This window comes from Saimiri boliviensis, chromosome X, assembly GCF_048565385.1.
Source record: "Saimiri boliviensis isolate mSaiBol1 chromosome X, mSaiBol1.pri, whole genome shotgun sequence".
In the NCBI taxonomy this organism is placed as follows: Eukaryota; Metazoa; Chordata; class Mammalia; order Primates; family Cebidae; genus Saimiri; species Saimiri boliviensis.
The window spans coordinates 59,617,094-59,640,372 of record NC_133470.1 but is presented as its reverse complement, the minus strand read 5'-3'; the positions used below and the strand labels follow the sequence as shown (position 1 = coordinate 59,640,372).

Below are 23,279 nucleotides of genomic sequence, written 5' to 3'. Positions count from 1 at the left end.
AGACGACTTTACTTACAGTGAGAAGATACTCAAACCTTTCTAACTGAGGAAACTCACAGCTTCTGAATCTCTCTTTCTGGCTGTGAAGAGAAAAAACCTCTTTTGGGTATCCATTGAAGATTATCATTTTTGGATGTTGCTAAAAGCATTCTTGAAGTTGAAGTCTCTGTATAGAGAATCATCAAACGTTAGGGCTACAAGTAATCTTGGTGATTTGGTTTCTTAAAACTATTTATTTTATAACATGAGTTAAACATTTATCACAAAAACAGGAAGATAGAAAAAAGGCTTTTTGTAGGTCATTGCAAGGAAGAATTTTACTTATCTCCAGTGCTATAGTTTTGACTTTGGTATAAAGTATTCATCGTGTCATCTAAATTATTAGTGGTTATGACAAACAAGGCAAACCTCCTGAGAGTTTCAGAACAAAGCCCAGTGTGGGTCCTCTGCCAGCAGAAATGCAGTTTAACTTGCAAGGCAGAGGATTATCTATGTTTTTATATATTATATATTACATCTTTATATATTATGGTCTCCTCAACCCACAACTGGAAAGGTCATTTTAATTTATCCAAATGCAGTAGATAAAAGCTGCCACTGGCTGGGCACGGTGGTTCACGCCTGTAATCCCAGCACTTTGGGAGGCCAAGGCGAGCAGATCACGAGGTCAGGAGATCACATGGTGAAACCCCATCTCCACTAAAAATAGAAAAATTAGCTGAGTATGGTGGCATGTGCCTGTAGTCCCAACTACGCAAGAGGCTGAGGCAGGAAAATGGCTTGAACCCAGGTGGTAGAGGTTACAGTGAGCTGAGACTGCCATGGCACTCCAGCCTGGGGACAGAGCAAGACTCTGGAAAAAAGAAAAAACTGCCATTTAACAAGATATGTGCTGGAATTAGAAATATTTTTTGTCTTTTCCATGGTACACATCAAAACTAGGATTGAATACTTACTCTTTAGCAGGCAGTCTTTGCTTGGTTCCTTCGTTGGTTTAATGTAGCAATCAGTCATGCATTACTTTTGTCTCAGAGATTAGTTCTTATAGATAAGGAATTCTCAGAGATGAAAGTTTTGAGATCAGCCAAGATAAAAGGCAATTGGAGCTGATCCTCAGGCACATTAAACAAAATGGCAAAACTTTAGGAGATTCTCTAGTGTACATTTTGAGCCAGAACTTAGGCCACAGAAATAGGAGAAACTGAGTTTAGGATTATTTCCTGGAAGGAAATTAAACAATTAGCTGGAGATACCAGAGAATCTGTGGTAAAGATGGATCTTAAAAGTCTTCACTTTTGGCAGCATTCCATTTAAATCATGCCTCGTAGTCAGCAAAAGCTTATTCTAAGGATGCAATGCAAAGCCCTACTGGCAGTGAGTTGAGACTTTGATACAGGCCTGTGGAGTCACTGAAGAAATATAGTAGTAGTGGTTCAGGTTGAGGAGACAGGTTTGTTATGGTTCCCAAATACTTATGATGATATATACGATTTCTCCTCCCAAGTGCCTGATCTAATTAAGAATGCCAGTCCAGTCTCCCTGTTCCCAACGTATGTCTTATTGTGGTTTGCTTTTACTAAAGGACAAATGTGAATCTAGAAATTATCTTGTACAATTATCTTGACACGATGTCTCCTGATCAGAATAAGTTGTGTACTATACCTCACCTACACATTCATTATTTGTTTTCACAAGATTTCCCAAGCTTTAAACTTCAGTCCACCCCTAACTGATTATATATATATATAATGTAATATATATTTTATATATATTACAATACACATTCTTTTCAAGTCCACTTTTAACATATACCAAAATAGATTATATGCTGGGCCAAAAAGCAAGTCTCGACAAATTTCAAAGGGTTGAAATCGTTTGAGGTATGTTATCCAAACAAAGTATAATTAAATGAGAAAACAACAGAAAGATGATTAGGAAACTCTCTCTGTTGGAAATCTAAAAGAAACATTTCTAAATAACCCATCAGTCTAAGAAAAAAAAAATGAAAACGATGGAATAGACTGGACGGGGTGGCTCATGCCTATAATCCCAGCACTTTGGGAGGCGAAGGCAGGCGGATCACAAGGTCAGGAGTTCGAGACCAAGCCTAGCCAATATTGTGAAACTCTGTCTCTACTAAAAACACAAAAATTAGCCAGGCATGTTCGCAGGCGCCTGTAATCCCAGCTACTCAGGAGGCTGAGGCAGAAGAATCGCTTGAACCCGGGAGGCGGAGGTTGCAGTGAGCCGAGATCACACCACTGCACTCCAGCCTGGGCAACAGAGCGAGACTCCATCTCGAAAAAACAGAAAAAAAGAAGAAAAAAAAGAAAATGATGGAATAGATTGAACTTAACAAAAATGAAATATGACATCAAAACTTGTTAGATGCAACTAAAATAAAGGAAAAGACATAGCTTTAAATGCATATATTAGAAAAGATTAAGGGTTGAAAATTGATATCTAAGCTTCCAACTTGAGTCTAGGGGAAAAACAGCAAATTAAAGATAGTAGAAGGAAGAATATAACAAAGATAAGAATATAAAACAATGAAATGAAAAACAACATCAACACAGAAAATCAGGCTGGGAACAATGGCTTATGCCTGTAATCCCAGCACTTTGGGAGGCCAAAGCGAGTCGATCACCTGAGGTCAGGAGTTCAAGACAAGCCTGGCCAACATGGTGAAGCCCCATCTCAACTAAAAATACAAAAATTAGCCGGGTATGGTGACACATGCCTGTAATCACAACTACTGGGGAGGCTGAGGCACGAGAATCACTTGACCTTGGAAGGTGGAGGTTACAATGAGCCAAGATCACACCACTACACTTCAGCCTGGGGGACAGAGCAAGACCCTGTCTGAAAACAGCAACAACAACCCAGAAAATCAACAAAGCCAGAAGTTACTTCCTTGGAAAGATTAATACAATTGCTGAACACCTAGCAAGATGGATCAAGAAAGAACACAAATTACCAATATCGATCATTCGAAACTGGGCATCACTGCAAATCCTTCAGACATTAAAACACAATAGAAAGGACATTGTGAACAACTTTAGGCCAATAGATTTGACAATTTATATAAAATGGACCAATTCCTTGAAAAGTACAGCTACCAAAATTACTTTTCCGCCTTTCATTACTTCTCAACCTTTTGGCTAAGATCAAGTACAAAATTGTCCCCACCAAAAATAGTCTGAAAAATCCTATTTAGACTATCTTAAAAAGTCTTAAACCTACTAAAGAAATGAAATCTTAAATACTTTCTTACGAAGGAAATGGCTTGAAATGGCTTTACCAGTATATTGTTCCAAATATATAAGAAAGAAATGATGGTGATCTTCTTTTGACATTACATTGATTTTATGAGGCCAGCATGACTCTGATTCCAAAAACTAAAAAGAAAAATACAAGTCAGTGTCAGTATCTTTTTTTTTTTTTTTGAGACAGAGTCTCACTCTGTCATCCAGGCTGTAGTGCAGTGGATGATCTCTGCTCACCTCCTGGGTTCCAGCGATTCTCTGGCCTCCACCTCCTAAGTAGCTCAGACTACAGGTGTGCATCACCACGCCCAGCCAATTTTTGTATTTTTAGTAGAGATGGGGTTTCACCATGTTGGCAAGGGTGGTCTTGAACTCCTGACCTCGGGTGATCTGCTCACCTCGGCCTTCCAAAGTGCTGGGATCACAGGCATTAGCTACCACACCCCACCTCAGGTCAGTTTCTTAAATGATAGATGCAAAAATCCTAAACACATTTTAGAAAATTGAATCCAGCAATATATAAAAAGGATACTACATCATGACCAATATTGCTTATCCCAGGAATTCAGCATTCAAAAATCAGTGCACATTAACAAAATAAAGGGGGAAAATATAATAGTCTCAATAGATACAGAAAAAGCATTTGAAAAAAATTCTACACCCATTCATGATGACAACACTCAACAAACTAGGAATAGAAAGTCACTTCTTTAATGTGATAAACATTATCTGAAAACGAACTACTCCTTATTTTGTATTTAATAATAAAATATGAACACTTTCTCACTGATGTCAGGGAATGAAACATGGACATACACTATCACCACTTCCATTCAACATTATACTGGAATAATTCCAGGCCTCCTAGTAACCCATTTCACATTTTAGGTCTAATTGATCACTCTCTCCATGCTGTCTCTTAAAGACAATCTGTTCTTTTTTAACTTCAGTTGGAAACCCTTTATATACTTTCAGTTTCCAAAGGATTTGTTAAGCTCTCTCTTCTTCAGACCAACTATTTCAGAAATAGGTTCTATTTTCCAGCCTTCTAGTCATAGCCATTCTTCTCTACATGTTTCCCAATAGTGGATTGTGAATCGGAACATGTGAGATTAAAGTCCTGGGTCTCCATTAATTTGCTGTTTCTATGGGCAGGTCTGTTAGTTTCTCAGCCATAATCTTCTCATGTGGAAAGTGGGGTTAATAACCTCTGCCCTGTGTATGCATTAGAAGGGCATTTTGCCTATCCAAAGGACTCAGAATAGTGGAACAATTTCTAAACCATGACTTTGAAAGCACTGTAAAGACCCAGCCAAATCTACCATTTCCAGGAGCTGACCACATAATTCTAACAACAAATATAACCTGAAGTAGATCATCTTTACATCTCTATAATGGAATACTACTCAGCAGTAAATGAATGTTAAATGCATTTGCCAAGTGAAAAAAGCCAGACCAAAAGGCTATGATTCCATTTATATGATATCCTGTAAAAGGTAAAACCATAGGAACAGAAAACAGATCAGTGGTTGCCAGAGGTTGGACATAGGAGTAGGAGTTCCCTATTAAGGCGTAACGTGAGAGAATCTTTAGGGTAATTATCTGTTCTATAAGGAGCAGTGATAGTGGACACATAATTTTATGCATTTTTCACAACCAATAGAACTATATACCACAAAGAGTAGATTTTACCAGATATAATTTTAAAATAATCAGGATATAGAGGGAATCCCAGATGGAATTCAGACTGACAAATGAATCTGACTGTATTACAAATGAATTAGCCACATAGAAGGGAGTGAGGAAGAAAGAAGCTGACTTAAGTAACTTTGAAAAACTCTGTTTTGATTGTATGCAAGGCTAAAGACAAAAAGAACTATGCAATACTATGCTCTAGTCAGTAACTTTTTTCACGTAGATATGGATTAGCAATTATGAAAATGCTTTACATGTTTAGTCAGTTCTGCTGTAACATGGCATATGCATGCCTAAAAATTATTACAGTACGCAAAATTGTGTAATAAAAACCATGGGGCTTATGGGACAAAATAGGGTTGGGGTATAACAGTAAAAAATTTGGTCTGTGACACATTGAAAAAAGATAACACAATAAAATGACAGCATGATTTTATATATGTTAAATGACTAAAAATACATGAATAGTACAATAAATATGGTATTTTACCTTAGTAAAAGACTTGGCATTTGCTTATGGAAGTGAGTATCAGAAGGATTGCTGCTTGTAGATACTGTGAAGTGGTGGGAAGAGGTTATCTGAAATCTGATGGTAAGTTATAGCAACAGATACAGATGAGTGTGGCCCATAACATGCAGTGAACTGAGGTAGTAAATAGAAGTTTGAGTTGTGCACGTGTGTGTTATGCATATTCCTATACAGCTTGGTTCAGCCAGATGCTGCTTTCTGCATTCACTTACTATTTCACATAAACTAAATTGCACATAAGCAAGAACTTAATTACATAATTTACATTAATTGTTACCTAATATATCAATCATGTTGGAAGAAATTCACATTTGCAAAACAAACATAACAGAACCCTATGTATGTGTGTGTGAGCATATATGTATGTATTTTATATATATGCAAACAGACATGCATACAATATGATTTTCTGTATCTGATTTTGAATAAATTTTTAAGAATAAGTAAATTTGCTATGGTTGTTGGATACAGGTTTGTATATAAAAATTAATTGTGGGCCGGGCGCGGTGGCTCAAGCCTGTAATCCCAGCACTTTGGGAGGCCGAGTCGGGTGGATCACGAGGTTGAGAGATCGAGACCATCCTGGTCAACATGGTGAAACCCCGTCTCTACTAAAAATACAAAAAATTAGCTGGGCATGGTGGCACATGCCTGTAATCCCAGCTACTCAGGAGGCTGAGGCAGGAGAATTGCCTGAGCCCAGGAGGCGGAGGTTGCGGTGAGCCGAGATCGCGCCATTGCACTCCAGCCTGGGTAACAAGAGCGAAACTCCGTCTCAAAAAAAAAAAAAAAAAAAAAAAAATTAATTGTATTTCTGTATACTAGCAAGAAATTATTGGAAAATGACCTATAAAATACAATGTTTGATAGCATCAAAATCCATCAAATGCCCAGTAATCTATAATGAAATATGTGGAAGATCTCTGCACTGAAAACCACAAAACCTTGAAACATTGCTGAGAAAAATTTTTTAAAGTCTAAATAAGTGAAGATATATGTTATGTTCATATATTGGAAAAAATATTGTTAAGATATATCAGTTTTCCCAAATTGAACTATAGATTCAACGCAATCTCAATCAAAATCCCAGCTGGGCCTGTGTGTGGTGGCTTACAGTACCATAATCCTAGCACTTTGAAAGGCCAAGGTGAGAGGATTGGTGAGCCCAAGAGCTCAAGTACAGCCTGGGCAACATGGCGAGACCCTGTCTCTACAAAAAAAAAAAAAAAAAGAAAGAAAAGAAAGAAAAAAATAGCTCAGTGTGGTGGCATGCACCTGTGGTCACAGCTGCTTGGGAAGCTGAGGCAGGAAGATCACTTGAGCCCAGGAATTTGAGGTTACAGCAAGCTATGATCATGCCACTACACTTTAACCTGGGTGACAGAGTGAGACCCTGTCTCTAAAGTTAATGAAATCAAATAAAAAAATCCTAGCAGAATATCATCATGACTTTGTAGAGACAAAAGATTACCAACTATAAAAGAAAATATTGATAAAGTGTACTTCATTACAAGTGAGAACTTCAGTTTGTCAAAAGATACCATAGAGAAAAGACAAGACACAGATAGGAAGAAGATATGCCAATACATAAGCCTCACAGCTTCCAGAGCATATAAAGAATTCTTACAACTCAACAGGAAAAGACAAATAACCCAATAACAAAAAATGGACAAAACAATTGAATGGTCAGGCACATTGGCTCACGCCTGTAATCCCAACACTTTGGGAGGCCGAGGCAGACAGCTCACCTGAGGTCGGGAGTTCGAGACCAGCTAGACCAACATGGAAAGACCCTGTCTCTACTAAAAATACAAAATCAGCCAGGCGTGGTGGCACATACCTATAATCCCAGCTACTTAGGAGGCTGAGGGAGGAGATTCACTTGAACCCGGGAGGCAGAGGTTGCGGCATGGCAAGATCACACCATTGCACTCCAGCCTAGGCAACAAGAGTAAAACTCTGTCTCAAAAAAAAAAAAAAAGAAAAAAAGATATGAAGGGAAATTTCACTAAAAAAAATTGTATAAATGGTCAATAAGCAAAGAAAAAAATGCTCAACATCATTACTCATCAAGAAAATGCACATTAAGATCACAATGAGAAGCTGCTGCACACTCACTGAAATGACTTTAAAAAATCAAGTGTTAATGAGGGTGGGAAGCAACTGGAGTTCTGGTACACTACTGGTGGAAATGAAATTGGTACAACCACTTTGGAAAACTGTTTGGCAGTATCTGCTAAACCAAACATGTTTCTATCCCAACAGTGACCATGAAATCCCACTTTTAGATATATACTCAGGTGGAATGAGTGCATCTGTTTCCCAAAGTATGCACAAGAATGTTCCAGACAACTCTATTCATAAGAACTAAAAATTTGAAACATTACTGTTCATCAGCAGAATGATGGATTAAATAAATTATGATATGTTCATTCAATGGAATACTACAAAGCAATAAAAGGAATGAAATTCTGATAGCACACAAAAACATTTATGAATGTCACAGACATTATGAGTAAAAGAAGTTGGTCCCAAAAGAATACACAATATAAATTCAATTTTTCAAACAATTTTGTTGACCTATGATTCACATGCCATGCAGTTCACCCATCAAAGTGTACAATTCAGTACACTTTTGTATATTCACAGATATGTGAAACCACCATTGATAATCAATTTTGGAACATTTCATTACCTCAAAAAGAAAGCAACATACCCTTTAGTTACCCTTGCATTTCTCCCACGAGCCCTGAACAACCACTAATCTACTTTCTATTTCTATAGATTTGCTTATTCTGAACACTTAAGTTAAATGAAATCATATAATACATAGACTTTTGTGACTGCCTTATTTCACTTAGCATATTTTTAAAGTTCATACATGTTGTGGCATGTGTCCGCACTTTATTACTTTTTATGGTCAAATATTCCATTGCATGGGCATACCATTTTTTTAATCCATTCATCAGTTGATAGACATTTGCATTGTTTCCATCTTTTAGCTGTTATGAATAATGATGCTGTAAATACTTACGCACAAGTTTTTGTGTGGACATATTTTCACATTTTGGGGATATATACCTAGGAGTGGAATTGCTAGATCATATGGTAACTCTGTATTTAATCATTTGAGGAACTGCCAGAGTGTTTTTCAAAGCAACTGCATCATTTTACATTTCCACCAGCAATGTATGAGGCTTCTAGTTTCTCCACCTCCTTCTCAACACTTATATTACCTGACATTTTTATTCTAGCCATCATAGTGAATGTATAGTGATATCTCATTGTGGTTTTGATTTTCTAATGACTAATTTTCCTGATGACCAATGGTGTTGAGGATCTTTTCAAATGGTTATTGTCCATTGTATGTCTTCTTTGGAGAAATATCTATTCACATCCTTTGCCCAATTTTTAATTAGGCTGCCTTTTATTATTGAGTACCAAGAGTTATTTCTGTATTCTAGATACATGTCCTCAATCAGATATATGACTTGACTTTGGCCCACTCAATTGTCTTTTCTCTTTCTTGATCATATCCTTTGAAATATAAAATTTGTTAACTTTGAGGAAGTCCAGTTTATTTTTCTTTCATTGCTTATGCTTTTGATTTCATATCTAAGAATCCATTGCCAAATCCAAAGTTATGAAGGTTTACCCCTATGTTTTCTTCTGTGAGTGTTATAGTTTAGCTCTTATCTTTAAATATTTGATCTATTTCAAGTTAATTCTTGTGTATGCTATGAGGTAAGAGTCTAACTTCATTCTTTATCATGTGGCTATCCAGTTGTCCCAAAACTATTTGTTTTAAAGACTATCCTTTCCCCCATTGGATGGTCTTTGCCCCTTGTGGAAAATTAATTGACCACAGACATTGTTTTATTTTGGGGTGGCCAATTCTGTTCCATTCATATATATGTCTATCCTTATGTCAGTACCATGCTATCTTGATTACCATTGTTTTCTATTTTCTTTTTCTTTTACTTTTTTTTTTTTTATTGAGACTGAGTCTCTGTTGCCTAGGCTGGAGTGCAATGGTGCCATCTTGGCTTACTGCAACTTCTGCCTCCTGGGTTCAAGCGATTCTCCTGCCTCAGCCTCCCGAGTAGCTGGGACTACAGTTGGCCACCACCACACCTGCTAATTTTTGTATTTTCAGTGGAGACAGGGTTTCACCATTTTATCCATGCTGGTCTCGAACTCCTGACCTCAAGTGATCCACTCACCTCGGCCTCCCAAAGTGCCAGGATTACAGGCATGAGCCACTGCATCTGGCCTCCATTGCCTTCTAGTGAACTTTGAAATCAGGAAGTGTTAGTCCCTCAATTTTATTCTTGTTTTTCAAGATTGTTTTGGTTATTCTGGGTCCCTTGAATTTCCATATGAGTTTGAAGATCAACTGTCAGTTTCTGAAAAAAAATTAACTGAGCTAGGACTCCGATATGGATTGTGTTGAATCTATAGATAATGTTGGGGAGTATTATCTTAACAGTGATAAATCATCAAATCCATGAACATGGGATACGTTTCCATTTTGTTACAGCTTGTTTATTTCAATTTCACTTACGTAACTTATACACTAAAAACTATAAAGTTATATACACATCCTTCCTTCCTTCCTTCCTTCCTTCCTTCCTTCCTTCCTTCCTTCCTCTCTCTTTTTTCTTTCCTTTTCCTTTCCCTTTTCTTTCGTTCTTTCTTTCTTTCTTTCTTTTCTTAAGACAGAATCTCACTCTGTTACTCAGATTGGAGTGCAGTGGTGCAGTCTCAGCTCACTGCAACCTCTGCCTCCTGGGTTCAAGCGATTCTCATGCCTCAGCCTCCCAAGTAGCTGGAATTACACACATGTGCCACCATACCCAGCTAATTTTTTCTTTTTGGTCATAGAGATGGGGTTCTGCCATGTTGGCCAGGCTGGTCTCAAACTCCTGGCCTCAAGTGATCCACCTGCCTTGGCCTCCCAAAGTGCTGGGATTACAGTTGTGATCCACCATGCCTGTCTCTTGTTCTTTATTTCTAAGCATTTTCTTCTTTTTGATGCTGTTATAAAGGGAATTGTTTCCATTTTATTTTCAGCTTGCCCATTGCAGCTATATAAAAATAGAATTGGCCAGGCATAGTGGCTCACACCTATAATCCTGGCACTTTGGGAGGCCAAGGCCAGACTATCACTTGAGCTCAGGAGTTTGAGACCAGCCTGGGCAACATAGTGAGACCTTGTCTCTAATAAACAAATAAATCAATGATTGATTTTTGTGTATTGATCTTGCTGATTAGTTATAATGGCATTTTACTGGATTCCCTAGGAATTTTATTCACAAGATTATACCATCTTGTGAATAAGATCGATGTCTGTATTCTTTGATGCTACTGTAAATGGAATTGTTTTACAGACCTACAAAACACTTGAAGCAAAAACTGCTAGAACTGAAATGAGGAATAGACAAGTCCATAACTACTTGGAAACTTCAATATTCCTTTCTTAGTAATCAATAGAATAGGTCAACAAATAATAAGGATATAGAAGACGTGAGCAACACTATCAGCCAATTTGATCTAATTGACATTTATAACACTACCCAAGAACTGCAGAATACACAGTTTATACAAATTCACAAGGAGTATTCATCACTCTAAGCCATATTCTGAACCACAAAACAAACTTCAAAAAATTTTAAAATATTGGAATCATAAAACTGTTGAAATATCCAAGTATTTTCTTTGGCCACAATAGAATTATACATCTATAATACAAGGTTATCTGTTAAATCTAAATCTTTAAATATTTGGAGATTAAACAACATACTTTAAAATAATCCGGCCGGGCACGGTGGCTCAAGCCTGTAATCCCAGCACTTTGGGAGGCCGAGGCGGGTGGATCACGAGGTCAAGAGATTGAGACCATCCTGGTCAACATGGTGAAACCCCGTCTCTACTAAAAATACAAAAATTAGCTAGGCATGGTGGCGCGTGCCTGTAATCCCAGCTACTCGGGAGGCTGAGGCAGGAGAATTGCCTGAACCCAGGAGGCGGAGGTTGCCGTGAGCCGAGATCGCTCCATTGCACTCCAGCCTGGGTAACAAGAGTAAAACTCCGCCTCAAAAAAAAAAAAAAAAAAAAAGGAAAAAGAAATAAAAGTTTGGCTGGGCGCAGTGGCTCAAGCCTGTAATCCCAGCACTTTGGGAGGCCGAGGCGGGTGGATCACGAGGTCGAGAGATCGAGACCATCCTGGTCAACATGGTGAAACCCCGTCTCTACTAAAAATACAAAACATTAGCTGGGCATGGTGGCGCATGCCTGTAATCCCAGCTACTCAGGAGGCTGAGGCAGGAGAATTGCCTGAACCCAGGAGGCGGAGGTTGCGGTGAGCCGAGATCGTGCCATTGCACTCCAGCCTGGGTAACGAGCGAAATTCCGTCTCAAAATAATAATAATAATAATAATAATCCAATGGGTCAAGGAGGAAGTGACAAGGGAAATTAGGAATATTTTTTGAATTGAATGAAGATGAAAACACAGCATATAAGAATGTGTAGGATACAACTAAAGCAGTATCTAGACAAAAGTGTATAGCATTAAATGCTTCTAAAAAAAGGTCTCAAATAATCTAAGTCTCCACCTTAAGAAACTATAAAAATATGAGCAAATTAAACCCAATCAAGCAAAAGAAAAGTAATAAAAATAAGAGCACAAATCAATAAAATTTAAAACAGAAAACAGTAAGTAAAGTCAATGAAACCAAAAGCTGGTTTTTTTTCTTTTGAAAAGATCAATACAATTGATAAACCTCTAGCCAGACAGATCAAGACACAAATTAACAGTATCAGGAATAAATGTGGAGATTTCACTGGAGATCCTACACATTTTAAAAGGTAATAAGGGAAAATTATGAACACTTTTATGTCCATGAATCTAGAATTTTAGGTGAAATGTAGAAATTTCTTGAAAGTCTCAAACTACCAAAGCTCCCTCAAGAAAAAATAGATATACTCCTATGTCTATTAATTAAATTCATATTTTAAAATCTTCCAACAAAGAAAACTGCACTGAAGAATTCTACCAAACATTTAAAGAAGACATAATACCAACTCTATACAAACTCATCCAGACAGGAGGGCACAATTCCCAGTTTATCTTGTGAGACTATTATCCTGATACCAGTAGGAGACAAAGACAATATATGAAACTGCAGACCAAGATTCCTCACGAAAATAGATACAAAACAAACAAGCCCATTCAAAAGTGGGTAAAAGATATGAACAGACACTTTACAAAAGAAGACATACATGAGGCCAACAAACATGAAAAAATGCTCATCATCACTGGTCATTAGAGAAATGCAAATCAAAACTACATTGAGATACCATCTCACGTCAGTTAGAATGACGATCATTAAAAAATCTGGAGACAACAGATGCTAGAGAGGATGTGGAGAAATAGAAACACTTTTACACTGTTGGTGAGAGTGTAAACTAGTTCAACCATTGTGGAAGACATTGTGGTGAAGTGCTCAAGGACCTAGAAATAGAAATTCCATTTGACCCAGCAATCCCACTACTGGGTATATATCCAAAGGATTATAAATCGTTCTGCTATAAGGACATATGCACTTGAATGTTCATTGCAGCACTGTTTACAATAGCGAAGACCTGGAACCAACCCAAATGCCCATCGATGATAGACTGGACAGGGAAAATGTGGCACATATACACCATGGAATATTACACGGCCATCAAAAACGATGAGTTCGTGTCCTTTGCAGGGGACATGGATGAACCTGGAAACCATCATTCTTAGCAAACTGACACAAGAGCAGAAAATCAAACACCGCATGTTCTCACTGATAGGCGGGTGTTAAACAATGAGAACACAGGTATACAGGAAGGGGAGCACCACACACTGGGGTCTGTTGGGGGGACATAAGGGAGGGACGGCGGTGGGTGGGGAGTTGGGGAGAGATAGCATGGGGAGAAATGCCAGATATAGGTGAAGGGGAGGAAGGCAGCAAATCACACTGCCACATGTGTATCTATGCAACAATCTTGCATGTTCTTCACATGTACCCCAAAACCTAAAATGCAATTTAAAAAAAAAGAAAATAGATGCAAAACATAGATGCAGAAAGTAAAGATAGTTGCTACCTTGGCAGAGTGGTATTGGCTGGAACGGAGCACAAAGCAACTTCTGTATTGTTGGAAGTGTTATCATCATCTAGGTAGTTTTACATAGGTTTGAACACATGTAAAAATTCATCAAGCTGTTTAAGGTTAGAGCACTTCATTCAGTTTGTTGTATGTATGCTACACCTCAAAACATATTTAAATGTTCAATCTACCAAAAAGGATGAGTGAAAACTGTCTCACGTAGTTTGGTGTATGACACCTGACATGAGATTATTTCTATGCTGATACCTGAGAAATTCTGACGACTAATGAAACAGTTTGGAAACTCTCCTCTATTCTGCTTAAAGTAAAATCATGGTTAATTTATGTAGCCACTGCATCTTCTTCTGGTTAACTCAGCCATTAGAGTGAGCACCAGCCCAGTTGAAAGTTCACAAGAAGCAAGTAAACATTGGATTTGAATTAGAATCAATAATAGCAGCAGGATTTTCTCAGGCTATTTAGAAGCATCATGGCAATTGTTTAAGAAAATATAGGTAGTTTTAGTGAATGCACTACCGAATGTTGGAAGTAGTGGTGAGCTTATTATATATTTCACAATGTTAGAATCAAATTTTAAAAACAAAAAATAAAATATTAGAATCTCTCTACAGCAGTTGAGGATGACCTTCAAATTGTAAGTAAAATTAATTTTCCTTGAAAGCAAAACCTCTCCAGTTAGTGAGATTACAACCAAAGAGAATAATAAAATATAATCACAAAGAATGTTGCATTTTCGCCTCTTTCTTAGGGGACTTCTCAAATGATTCATGTGAGAAATTGCTTCTGCTGTATGAGTTTGAAGTTAGAGCCAAATTGAATGATCCATCACTGGAAAGCTTCCTGGAACCAGTGTGGGAGCTGCCTCATTTAGAATGTAAAACATTTGAAACAATTGCAAGTAAGAGCTATATTTATGCTTTTGTAAGCCTGGTGCCCATTTAGATCCTATCGTATGACTTTTTTTCTTTCTTCTCTTTGTTATTCTTTCTAACCCCCAGGTAGGAAGCAATTTTTCTTCTTAGAACTTTGTTTCTCCTTCTCTAATGCCATTCTTAGACTATTTTGTATTACAATCATTTGTACATTTATCTTCTTCACTCTATGAGATTATAATCTCCTTAGGGTCATAAACAATAGTTACTTAATTTGTACTTACAAACCCTGGCGATGTTCATTGTTCCTAGTAGGTGATCAAATTTTTTCTGTGTGGAATTTAATTACGTAACTGCCAATAAGGGGAGCTCAAACTTCAGAAAGTTTTTCTGAGCTAGCTAGAACTAACTGAGTGATTCAACGATCAAAAGTGATACAATCTTAGCAATTTGTTTAAATGTACAGAGAAATACTGGTTATATATATATATATATATATATATGTATTTTTTTTTTTTTTTTGAGATGAAGTTTCGCTCTTGTTACCCAGGCTGGAGTGCAATGGTGCGATCTTGGCTCACCGCAACCTCTGCCTCCTAGGTTCAGGCAATTCTCCTGCCTCAGCCTCCTGAGTAGCTGGGACTATAGGCATGCGCCACCATGCCCAGCTAATTTTTTGTATTTTTGGTAGAGACGGGGTTTCACCATGTTGACCAGGATGGTCTCGATCTCTTGACCTCGTGATCCACCCGCCTCGGCCTCCCAAAGTGCTTACAGGCTTGAGCCGTGGTAATATATTTTTTTAAACACAACTGCCACTCTCAAATTTCAGGATGAACTTTAAGTGGGTTTGGGAACTTAGAGCCTTTTTGGGCATACACTGCAGGAAACAGCCTCATTATCTTCCCTTTTTATCTCACAGCTTCTTCAGGAGTGTGAGTGTGGTTAATAAAAATATTAGGTAGCTCCAAGTGCACAAGAATCACATTTGCCTTTCCTTGGTCTTGCCAAGACAGAATTCCTAGAGCCATGGAGCAGATGATATATACTTTATGGGAATGTGACAATTACCAGTGCTCCTTGTATAATGGAACTCCAATTCTAAAAATCTGTTAAGTGCATCTGGAAGTCTTAGGGTTAGTTACCTCTGATACTTTCTTGTCAAGTGTTTCCTATTTTTAGTATCAGATAAAAATAGGACATTTTAGTACAAGCCTGTTTTGATTAGTGCCCTTTTACTGATCTGCTTTCTATTTCCTTCTTAGTGTGTCCTTCCTTGACTCTCATTCATAAGATATTGCTTCACCTGTATGACTGTGTGCAAGGTCATAGAAACAGTAGGTTTTCTGTTGTTTGCTGAAAAAAGGATGTTACCTGGTAATCCCACCATGCTACTCTGCCGAGAAAGTAGAAGTTATTTACAAAACTGGCTGTAGATTCATCATTTATAAAATTCATCATTGTTTGTTTGTTTTTTGTTCATCTATTTCAGCCCAGTTTCATTAGAGAAAGCAAGTGGTAGCCTAGGATGAAAACTGTGATAGATGACATTATGATGTTCACAACCCTTTTTCTTTTCTTCCTCTAGTAATAGCAATGGAAACGCCTGCACACTACCCTTCCATTGCTCTCAAGGCCTTGAAAAAGGTTTTATTGCTCTACAAAAAGGAAGAATCAATTGATATTTCACAATACAGGTTAGTAAATATAATTCAAAACTTAATCCAGTTTTTTGATAGCCAAAAGAACTATAATCAATGTCTCATAAGTAACCATTCTTAACTGACCCAACTTAAAAAATGACATGGGGATGATCTGAGGGCACTTCTGTGAACAGCTCCATACCAAGAGTTGTATTATAGACCAATAATTATTCAGCAAAGTCAAGGAGCTTGGGTTTCCCAAATGAGAATAAAAGGGGAAAAGTTGCTTCTTTGTGTGAATCTGTATATATAATAAAACTGCTAAGTACCTTTCTTTCTTTGTTTCATTACTAAATAATATTCCAAATGTATAGAAAAGTACAGAGACCACCCAGATTTATTTGTTTTATTTTTAGAGATGGAGTCTCATGATTTTGCCCAGGCTGGATTCGAACTCCTGGGCTCAAATGATCCTCCATCTCAGTTTCACGAGTAGCTGCGATTACAGGCACACAGCACCCAAATTTAACAAATGTTAACATTTTTCTATGTTTGCCTCATTTTTTTAAGCACTTTGAGCACCAATAAGTGCTATATTAAATATTATCTATTGGGGACTTTTTTGTTTTCTACATCCAGACATAGGGAAAAATAGATGTTGTGTGACTTTTTTGTCTGGAAAACATCATTACAGTCTTCCTGTTTTAAGACATGAAAGACAGTTCTTGTGGAATCATTTCATTTTAAATGCCAGTTCCCTTGCCCATTTGAGGAAGTGCCGAGATGCTTTAAAATGCCTGTAAATTGAACCAGCTCATAAAATATAATAGACAGCCACAACTCCTTCGTGCAGGAAGCTAAAAAAAGAATGAAAGACAACCATAGGCATGAAAAAAGAAAAGATTGGTCAACCTGTTTTACGGCTTCAAAAATCTGTCTTCTGAGGTTGGAGGCCAGATAAAATCAAGGGAAGAACAGAAGTGTTTTGAAGCTGTTAGTCTGGGATGAGATCCAGATTTTACTTATCTTAGCCATGAAGCCAATGATTTCTTTCCTTATGGGATGAGTTTTCTCTTTTTGATTTTTAGCAAATGCATGCACAGCTTGATTAACCTCGCAGTGCCAGATGGGGCGTCGAGTGTAGAGCTCTGTCCCCTGGAAGAAGTTTGGAGCTTTTTTGAAGATGCTCTGAGCCACATTAGCCGCACCGTAAGTCAAATAGTGATATTGAACCTTCGGTTAATTTTAAAGGACTGAACTGTCTTGTGCACTACAAATTACATACAATAATGCTTTCTGATATGAGTTTTAGGATAAATTTGTATTATAATTTTGTAGTTACACACTACAGAATTTTCCTAGGTTTCTGAAATATTAATAGTTGAAAGTAGGTATTTTCTAACACAAATGTGTTATGGATTAGGTCAAAATAGCAGTACTACCAGGCATTTTGAATTATTTTGTATTTTCAAATCATGGTGGGATGATTACTTCCTCTGTGATGATATGAACCTTTTGAAAAGTTTATTGCTATTCCCATCCTTTCTCAGAGGAAGGAACATTGAAAATCTTTATTCTAGTCCCTCCTCTGCTGATTTCTTTTTCTTTTCCATGCATGTTTTTTCAGTGGTTTTAAAGTTAGCTTTCCTGAGGTATAATTTACATATCATACAATTCACCCCTGGCTTGTGCAGAATTCAGTAAATTTATAGAGTTGTGCAATTAACATTACAATCCAGTTTTTTTTTAATTTAAAAAATATTTTTAATTTTTGTGGGTACATAGTGGTATATATATTTATGGGGTACATGAGCTATTTTGGTACAGGCATATAATGCATAATAATCACATCAGGATAAACGGGGTATCCATTGCCTCAGGCATTTATCCTTTGTGTTACAAGCAATTCAATTATACTTCTAGTTTTTAAAAATGTACAATTAAATTATTGTTGATTATAATCACCCTGTTGTGCTGTTAAGTACAGTTCTTATTCATTCTAATTTTTGTACCCATTAACCATTCCCACATTTCCCCCCACCCCTCCTCTGGTAACCATCATTATACTCTTTGTCTCCCCAACAGGTCAATTATTTTAATTTTTAGCTTTCACAAATAAGTGAGAACATGTGAAGTTTTGTGTGTGTGTGTGTTGGGCTTATTTCATTCAACATACTGACCTCCAGTTCCATCCATGTTGTTGCAAGTGACTGGATCTCATTCTTTTTTACGGTTGAATAGTGCTCCGTTGTGTATAAGTACCACATTTTCTTTACCCATTCATCTGTTGATGGACACTTAGGTTGCTTGCAAATCTTTACTATTGTAAACAGTGCTGCAACAAACATAGGAGTACAGATACCTCTTTGATATACTGATTTCCTTTCTTTTGGGTATATACCCAGCAGTGGGATTATTGGATCATATGATAACTCAATTTTTAGTTTTTTAGGAACCTTCAAACTGTTCGCCATAGTGGTTGTACTAATTTATGTTCCAACAGTGTATGAGGGTTTCCTTTTCGCCACATCCTTACCAGCATTTGCTATTGCTTGTCTTTTGGATATAAGCCATTTTAACTGGGGTGAGATGCTGTCTCATTGTAGTTTTGATTTGCATTGCTCTGATGATCAGTGATAGCAAGTACCTTTTCATATGCGTGTTTAACATTTGTTTGTCTTCTTTTGAGAAATGTCTCTTGAGGTCTTTTGCTTATTTTAAAACTTGATTATTAGATTTTTTCCCTATAGAATTGTTTGAACTCTGTATCTATTCTGGTTATTAATCCCTTATCAGAGGGGTAGTATGCAAATATTTTCTCTCATTCTGTAAGTTGTCTCTTTGCTTTGTTGATTGTTTCTTTTGCTGTGCAGAAGCTTTTTAACTTGATGTGATCCCATTTGTCCATTTTTGCTTTGGTTGCCCGTAATACCTTGTGGGGCGTTGCTCAAGGAATCTTTGCCTACTCCAATATCCTGGAGAGTTTTACTGATTTTCTTATTGTAGTTTCATAGTTTGAGGTGTTAGATTTGAGTCTTTAATTCATTTTGATTTGATCTTTGTATAAGACAAGACATAGGGATCAAGTTTCCTCCTTCTGCATATGGATATCCAGTTTTCCCAGAACCGTTTATTGAAGAGACTCTCCTTTCCCCAAAGTATGTTCTTGGCACCTTTGTCAAAAATGAGTTCACTGTACATGTATGGATTTATTTCTGGGTTTACTATTCTGTTCCAGTGTTGAGCTATCTGAAGCTGGAGGAGGGGTGAAACAAGCACCCTTGTTACCACTACCACTGGGACTGTGCTGGTCAGACCTGAAGCCAGCACAGCACTGAGTTTCACCTAAGGCCCACTATAACCACTACCTGGCTACCACCTATGTTTGCTCAAAGGCTTAGGGCTCTACAATCAGCAGGTAATGAAGCCAGCCTGGCTGTGTCCTTCCCTTCAGGGCAGCGACTTCTCCCTGGTCCCAGAGATGACACACAGGAGCCAGGGCCTGGAGTCAGAAACCCTAGAAATCTACCTAGTGCTCCATTCTACTGCAACTTAGCTAGTACCCAAACTACAAGACAAAATCCTTCCCACTCTTTCCTCTTTCTTCATGCAGAAGAGTCTCTCCCCGTGGCCACCACTTCCAGGTGGTATGGGGAGTTCTGCCAGGCTACTGCCAGTATCCACTTAAGGCCCAAGGGCTCTGCAGTCAGCTTGTGGTGAATGCTGCCAGACCTGGGACTCATGATTCAGAGGAGTGAGCTCCTCTCTGGCCCAGGGCAGATAGAGAAATGCCATCCAAGGGCCAAGGCCTGGAACCGGGGACCCCAGGAGCCCACTTGGTTCTCTACCCCACTGTGACTGAGTTGGTATCTACGCTGCAATACAAAGTCCTCTTTTCTTAAGCAGAAGGAGTCTCTCCTCATAGCCATCATAGCTGGGAATGTACTGGATCACACCTGAAGCCAGCATGTCTCAGAGTCTCACCTAAGGCCCACAGTATGTACTACCTGGCTACTGCTGCTGATCATTGAGGACCAAAGTGCTATTTAGTCAGCAGGTAATGAATCGTGCCAGGACTGGGTCCTTCCCTTCAAGGCAGTGGGTTCCCTTCTGGCCCAAGGTCTGTCTCAAAATACCTGGAATGGGGTCCTCATGCCTCTGCCAAGTGTCCTGTTCTACTGTGGCTGAGCTGGTATCCAAGATGCAAGACAAAAGGCCTCTTTATTCTTCCCTCTCCTCTCCTCAAGTGGAAGGAAGGGGTCTCTTTGGGAGCTGCAAATTGCACTGCCTGGGGTTGAAGGAGGGGTGGTGCAATCACCCCCTTGACTGCCCTGGCTAGTCTCTCACACCCCCCACAGATGCACTGGCTCCAAGTGCAGCACAACTCTAGGACTTGCCCAGGAGTTGCAGTCCTTGTGGCCTAGACTGCCTCTCAAATTTATTTGGAACCCCAGAGCACTTTAGCTCTCAGTGGCAAGGCTTGTTAGAATTCAAGTTCCAACCACTGAGATGGACAATTGCTGTCTCGCTAAGGCTGGTCTAAATACTCCCTCCATGGGCATCAGCCTTGTTCTGCCCAGTGTTGCTTTCTGCTGTGACAGGGCAGCACTGAGTTTCTAGCAAGGCCCTACAATCACTCTGCTCTCCCTTCCGCAAGCACACAGATTCGCCATCACATGCATAGGAGAATGGTGGCATTGGCAATTCAAGATTGTCTTTCCTACTCTCTTCAGTGGCCCTTTCAGCAATATGAAGTTAAAACCAGGTGCTGTGATCACTCACCTGATTTTTTATTCTTATTTTTTTGTGTAGATAGTTGTTAAATTTGGTGTTCCTACAGGGAGGATGATTGGTGGAGGCTTCTGTTCAGCCATCTTGCTCTATCTTTCCTCCCACAATCTAGTTATAGAACATTCCCATTACCCTAGAAAATTTCCCCTTGCCCATTTGCAAACAGTCCTTGCTCCCACTTTCAGCTCCAGGCAACCACAGATCCACTTTCTATCTCTGTAGATTTTCTCTTTCTGGACACTCATATAAATGGAATTATATAATGCATATCCTCTTGTGTCGGGCTTATTTCATTGAGCATAACATTTTTGAGGTTCATCCATGTTGTGACATTATCAGTATTCCATTTCTTTTTTGTTTGCTGAATAATATTCTAGTGAATGGATGTAACACACACTTTGTTTATCCATTCATCAGTTGATAGATATTTGAGTTGTTTCCACTTTTTGGCTATTACGAATAGCACTACTATAAACATTCATGTGCAAGTGTTTTCGTGCACATATGTGTTTAATTCTCTTCAATATATACCTAGGAGTGGAATTTCTGGGTCATCTGGTAATGCTATGTTTAACTTTTGGAGGAGCTTCAGTCTGTTTTCCAAAGTGGCCGTACCATTTTACTTTTCTACTAGCAATGTATGAGTATTCCAATTTCTCTACATTCTCAACACTTTTTAATGTTCATCTTTTCTTTTTTTGTTATAGCCATCCCAGTGGGTGTGGAGTGGTAGCTCATTGTGGTTTTGATTTATATTTCCTTGATGGCTAATGGTATTGATTATTTTTTTCATGTACTTATTGACTGTTTGCATGTTGTGTTTGTATAAATGTCTATTAAATTATTTTACCATTTTTAAAATGGGATTTTTTTTATTGAGTTGTAAGAGTTCTTTATATGTTGTGGATACAAGCCCTTTATCAGATATATTATTTGTAAGTATTTTCTCCTAGTCACTGGCTTATCTTTTCATTTTCTTAAGGGCATCATTTGAAGAATCAAAGGTTTTAATTTTGATGAAGTCCAATTTATCAATTTTTTTTGTGGGTAGTGGTTTTGATCATGCTGAGAAATCTTTGCCCAACCCATTTAGAAAGATTTTTCCTGTGTGGTTTTGTAGAAGTTTTCTACTTTTATCTCTGACATGTAACTCTATGAATCATTTTAAATATTGTTATAGTGTGAGGCAAGGGTCTAAAAGTTTTTTTTGTTTGTTTACTGTTGCATATGGGTATCACTCCTCTGCTGTTTGACTTCATTTTTCTCATTTGTAAAATGGGAATAATACCTGATCTGACTCTTCTACACTGGGGTTGTAAGGATTGATAAATTAATGTATGTTTTGTAAACTTTAACAGCTCATACGCATGTTAGTATTGTTATTATAAAAGAGCTCTACAACATTAGGAACACTACATGCCTTGCTTAAAGTTACACAGAAAGTCATTATTTGAGTCCATGTTAATATCTGAGGATCCTGACTGCTCTTGACTCAACTATATCTTAATATACAAATACAGTCATGTACCACATAATGACATTTCATAATATATAATGGTGGTCCTGTAAGATTATAATGGAGCTGAAAAATTCCTATCGCCTAGTGACATCATAGCCATTGTAACGCAGCACATTACTCACATGTTTGTGGTGATGCCCATGTTAACAAAACCTACTGTGCTGCCAGTCATATAAAAATATAGCATATACAATTAGATACAGTCCATAATTCTTGTTAATGATGTAATAAATTACTATGTTACTGTTTCATGTGTTTACTATACTTTTATCATGATTTTAGAGTGTACTCCTTTTACTTGTAAAAGAAAGTTAACTGTTAGACAGCCTCAGGCAGGTCCTTCAGGAGATATTCCAGAAAATGGCATTGTCAGCCTAGGAAATGACAGCTCCATGTATGTTTTGCCTAAGAAGACTCTCCAGCAGGACAAGATGTGGAGGTGGAAGACAATGATATTGATGATCCTGGCCCTTGGTGGGCCTAGGCTAATGTATATGTTTGTGTCTTAGTTTTTAACAAAAAATTTTTAAAGTTTAAAAATAGGAAAAACTTATAGAATAAGGATATAAAGAAAATATTTTTGTACAACTGTATAATGTGTTTGTGTTTTAAGCTAAATGTTATTATCAAAGAGTCAAAAAGATTGTTTTGGGGGGTTTTTGTTTTGTTTTGAGACAGAGTCTCGCTCTGTCACCGGGCTGGAATGCTGTGGTGCAGTCTCAGCTCACTGCAACCTCCACCTCCCAGGTTCAAGTGATTCTCTTGCCTCAGCCACCCAAGTAGCTCGGATTAGAGGTGTGTG

At 38.0% G+C, this 23,279-nt stretch overlaps 1 protein-coding gene across 1 annotated transcript in view; it reads left to right on the top strand.

Moving 5' to 3' along the window:
* The window catches only part of TEX11 (testis expressed 11), a gene marked incomplete at its 5' end in the record, with an annotated part of 328,765 nt that overhangs the window by 287,575 nt on the left and 17,911 nt on the right, over window positions 1-23,279 (top strand). Inside the window, 3 exons of the mRNA XM_039475670.2 lie at window positions 14,401-14,550; window positions 16,113-16,221; window positions 17,256-17,376. Of these exons, the coding sequence (XP_039331604.2) occupies window positions 14,401-14,550; window positions 16,113-16,221; window positions 17,256-17,376 (380 nt within the window). The remainder of the gene's footprint in view (window positions 1-14,400; window positions 14,551-16,112; window positions 16,222-17,255; window positions 17,377-23,279) is intronic.